We start from the raw sequence: 4,898 nt of genomic DNA, 5'->3' as shown, positions 1-4,898 counted from the left end.
CTCGTGTCGGTGTGTCGTTGTGCCGTCTGTCGACATTAAGTCTGTGCTCCACGTAACAGACCGACCGAACCAAACTCACGGAGGGTGGGTGGGTAGTAAAAAACAGAACAGAAAATGAGGTAAAGAACCAACAAATAATCAAAAAAAAAAAAAAAAAAAAAAAAAAAAAAAGTTAAAATCATAGAGTCTATTCAGAGATGTGTTTTGGGAGAGAGCCGGGACGTCCTCTCCCCGTCCCGAGTCCTTATTTTTGGCCAGATTGGCGTTTGAGTGTGTAAAGTAAAACCTAGAGGGGCGATGACTGGCGAGCCAGGAGGGCCAATGGCAGGCGGGCAGGAGGAGGTAGAGCCAATCAGAAGGCCTGCTGGGCAGGATTGTAGTTGAACGTGGAGGGAACGTGAGGTCGCTCTTCTAGTTTGTCGTACTCCAGATGAAACTCCTGCAAAGGAAAGAGAGACAGGAAGTCAGATTTATTATATATATGTTGTCATTGTTTACATTGGAAGCGTCGTATTTCAGAGTTTCCCTTAAAGCGACAGAGCGCGTTTAAGTCCCGCCCCCATCGGAGGGGAAAGAAGCTCTCCATTGACTTGCATTGTGTGAAGGGTGCTCCTTCAAATCCACCCAGAGATGGAGACTCGAGTTTAAGACTCGGACTAGAGTTGTACTCAAGCTACGCACAAAGTAAGAGGGATTTTCAAATGGCACCTCAACGAGCCCTTGAGCAAGGCACTGAACCCCAACCCGCTGCAGCGGCGCCGCTCAGCGGCAGCAGGACAGGTCGTTGTCGCAAATGGGAATTTCTTCTCAACCGACTCACCCGGATGAATAAAGTTTGGCTTTAAGAATTTCCCACGAAGGCCCAAAAAAAGACGCGTTAAATGCTAAATATGTGGTGTGAGGATAAATAATCCTGGCGCCTGAAAACACGCCCTGGTGGGTGGAGGCGGGCTCTACGTTAGCACAGCGACGGCGAGCAGCGCTTCGTTCACGTTCAACGCGACGGCCACCGATCGCAGCGACCCGTTGATGCCGCTGCCGCTGCTACGTCGCCCAGATCGCTGTTCTGATTGGTTGAAGGGCTGTCCAATTAGGTCAGAGGCATTTGGGCGGCGTCCGTTGGTGACGCCCATTGAGATGTGGATGCACCTCGCCCAGACCCAGTCTCAGGTGGGTCAACCAGGCTACGGGCTCCGGGGAACTACGGAGGTTTTTTGAGGTTTTACAAACCCGACAATTAACCCGTCTGTGCCGGATGCTTCGCGCCGACACATCACATCTACCGCCGGTTAATGCGTTGCACAACTCTGAACCTCCTGCCGGCTGCTGCGTGGCGCAAAGGATCATCCAGCACTTCTTCATCATCATCATCATCATCATCATCCTCCTCCTCCTCCCTCCTAAACACCTCACTATCTTCCACCTCAACGTCCCTGCCCTCGCTGTCTAACTCCTCCTCCCTCAGAGACATTTTCTATCTCGTCTCTCAAACATTCATAACCAAACGCACATGTGTGTCTGGTTGATTGACATGATTTTCAGCGAACTACGGTACATCTTTGTGGTCACGTGGCTTTAAATAGCCAACAAGACCCGCCTCCTGTGTATCTGAACCAATGACGGTGCGTTCTCTGCTGCACGCGTCATGAAAACACCGACGGATACAGAACGCGGCGCCACGCAGCGGCCGGCGGTAGATGTGATGTGTCGGCGCGAAGCATCCGGCACGAACGGGTTAAATACTGAATGGAGAAAACAACCTGCTGGGAAATCGATTATTCAAATAATTGTTAGTTTTGACATAATCTGAGCCGGTAAAGCTGTGGACCAGGACCCGGTGTTACCTTGGCCACTTTCCTCCAGTTGAGGCAGTCGAAGAAGTAGTAGGTCCCTCTCTCGTAGGCGTTGGTCTTCAGCGTGGGCTCCATCCCCGGAGCCCGGGTGATCCAGACCCGCTCCTCTTTATGGTACCTCCAGTCCCTGTTAAAGCTACAGACAGACAGACAGACAGACAGAGACAGAGAGAGAGAGAGAGAGAGAGAGACAGAGAGACAGAGAGAGAGACAGACAGACAGACAGAGAGAGAGAGAGAGAGAGAGAGAGAGACAGAGAGACAGAGAGAGAGAGAGACAGAGAGACAGACAGAGAGACAGACAGACAGAGAGAGAGAGAGAGAGAGAGAGAGACAGAGAGACAGAGAGAGAGAGAGAGAGAGAGAGAGACAGAGAGACAGAGAGAGAGAGAGAGAGACACCGTTACTAATGAAAACTCGTAGATGAAATGTTGAAGCTGAACAATATTTTACAACCTTGACAATCAAGTTCCTGACTAACTGATGCAGGTGGTGACTATGTCTGTTTGTCTGTCCGTCCGTCTATTTGTCTGTCTGAACGACTTGTCTGTCCATCTTGTCTGTCTGTCTGTCCATCTTGTCTGTCCATCCTATCTGTCTGTCCGTCTTGTCTGTCTTTCTGTCCATCTTGTCTGTCTGTCTAAACGACTTGTCTGTCCATCTTGTCTGTCTGTCTGTCCTGTCCGTCTTGTCTGTCTGTCCATCTTGTCTGTCCATCCTGTCTGTCTGTCTGTCCATCTTGTCCGTCTGTCTGAACGTCTTGTCCGTCTGTTCGTCCGTCCGTTTTGTCTGTCTGTCTGTCCGTTTTGTCCGTCCGTCCTTCTTGTCTGTCTGTCTGTCCATCTTGTCTGTCCGTCTTGTCTCTCTGTCCGTCTGTTTGTCCGTCCGTCCTTCTTGTCTGTCTGTCTGTCCGTCTGTGTGTCCTTCTTGTCCGTCTTGTCCGAGTTGTGTGTTGTCCTTACAGTTCTACTGCAGCCAGGAGTTGTAGTAGGTCTCCTCCGTTCATATAGTAGAGATAGAACAGCAGGTCTTCCCCATACCGAGACAACTTGATGGCTGCTAACTGGAGACCGGAGACAGGAGACAGGAGACAGATCCACAGTTAGACACCGACGCTGAGTAATCATTTACTTTTAAGCCAAATCATTGATGTAAGAAAAAAAAGCGTGTGTTTGCTTTACCACTACCAAGACCCAAAAAAGAAAAAGAAGAAAGGATCCTTCCTTTGAAGTGCATACCTTGTCCCTTATGTGGATGTTGGTTAAATACTCTGAGGGGACGTGGAAGTCTGCAGAAAGAGGAGCAGAAACAGCTGAAAACACTGAAAACTTGCACGTTCCCTCCTTCCACCCAACAGTTTATCACAGAAATGAGAAATCTGATCCTCTGAAAGCTGAACACTCGTCTCGGCTTCCCGTCAAATGTTAAAAAGCAACACTTTTTAACATTGAGGCTTTTTATCACTGTTTTTATCTTTTTATGTTTTTGTCCCATTTTTCAACGCTTTTTTCTGAAGTTTTCAGAACTACGTAACACTAGCTAATAGGAACTTATACCTAATGTTTGAGTTAGAAAAGCAGAAATTAGGAATTATTGAGACTAAAATTAAAGGAATGGATGTTGATGATAATCACAGACTGGAATATGTCAACTTTTACTCAATACTATTTCAAAAACACTTCCATTTGTTTTACAATGCTATAAAATTGAATTAGACGCCCCAAAATTAATGAAAGTAGAGATTTGTACTTGGGACAGAGCGTTGGGTGGAATCAATCATGTTATTTTGGGGAATTAAAAACAACATTGATATAGGACAACATGAGGACAACATGAGGACAACATGAGGACAACATGGGGACAACATGAGGACAACTTGAGGGCAACATGAGGACAACATGAAGACAACATGAAGACAACATGAGGACAACATGAGGACAACATGAGGACAACATGAAGACAACATGAGGACAACATGAAGACAACATGAAGACAACATGAAGACAACATGAGGACAACATGAAGACAACATGAGGACAACATGAGGACAACATGAAGAAAACATGGGGACAACATGGGGACAACATGGGGACAACATGGGGACAACATGAAGACAACATGAGGACAACATGAAGACAACATGAAGACAACATGAGGACAACATGAAGACAACATGAAGACACCATGAAGACAACATGAGGACAACATGAAGACAACATGAAGACAACATGAGGACAACATGAAGACAACATGAGGACAACATGAAGACAACATGAAGACAACATGAAGACAACATGAAGAAAACATGGGGACAACATGAAGACAACATGAAGACAACATGAAGACAACATGAAGACAACATGAGGACAACATGAGGACAACATGAAGACAACATGAAGACAACATGAAGACAACATGAAGACAACATCAGATTAACGTAAATCCAATCTTCCCTCCGCAAAAACATCCAGTAAATAAAGTTAAAATGAATCACAGACTCCAGAGTCTCACCTATGTCCTGCGGTCGACACGGGGCCGACGCCCACGGAGACGCAAACTTAGGATAGAGGTTCCTGAGAGACAAAGACAACAGCGAGACAATTAGATCCACACACTCTTCTTTTAAAGATCCTTTTTTGGGGCTGTTCCCTTTGATGTGGTGACAGAGGACGGACAGGAAAGGGAGAGAGAGATGGCGGAGGACACGCAGCAAAGGGCCACAGGTCGGACTCTAACCCTCAGATCCACGCACTCTCACACCATCCATGATACCTCTAATGTATAAATATATATATGTGTGTGTGTATAATATACTATAAATATAGCTTACTTCCAACATATTAAAACACGTTGGAAGTACTTTCCTTTGAGCTTGTTTAATTCATTAAAACGTTTTCTGTATTTTAGCAGCAAATCATAAGCAGCAAAAATGAAGAAGTGAGTATCGCAATATCCAGCGTTATCGCAGTTTCCTCTACAGCCCTAGTGTGTGTGTGTGTGTGTGTGTGTGTGTGTGTGTGTATGTGTGTGTGTGTGTGTGTGTGTG

At 46.3% G+C, this 4,898-nt stretch overlaps 1 protein-coding gene across 1 annotated transcript in view; it reads right to left on the bottom strand.

Annotated features, from left to right (window-relative positions):
• Positions 1-262: 262 nt before the first annotated feature.
• Positions 263-4,898, bottom strand: part of LOC117939046 (CCR4-NOT transcription complex subunit 2-like) — a 16,423-nt gene continuing 11,787 nt past the window's right edge. Inside the window, exons 10-14 of the mRNA XM_034864088.1 lie at positions 4,364-4,425; positions 3,091-3,140; positions 2,815-2,915; positions 1,845-1,989; positions 263-439 (exon numbers count right to left, since the gene is read on the bottom strand). Of these exons, the coding sequence (XP_034719979.1) occupies positions 353-439; positions 1,845-1,989; positions 2,815-2,915; positions 3,091-3,140; positions 4,364-4,425 (445 nt within the window). The 3' untranslated portion in view covers positions 263-352. The remainder of the gene's footprint in view (positions 440-1,844; positions 1,990-2,814; positions 2,916-3,090; positions 3,141-4,363; positions 4,426-4,898) is intronic.

This window comes from Etheostoma cragini, chromosome 23 (assembly GCF_013103735.1).
Source record: "Etheostoma cragini isolate CJK2018 chromosome 23, CSU_Ecrag_1.0, whole genome shotgun sequence".
Classification (NCBI taxonomy): domain Eukaryota; kingdom Metazoa; phylum Chordata; class Actinopteri; order Perciformes; family Percidae; genus Etheostoma; species Etheostoma cragini.
Note: the sequence above shows the minus strand (reverse complement) of the source record. Positions and strands in the feature narration are given on the sequence as shown.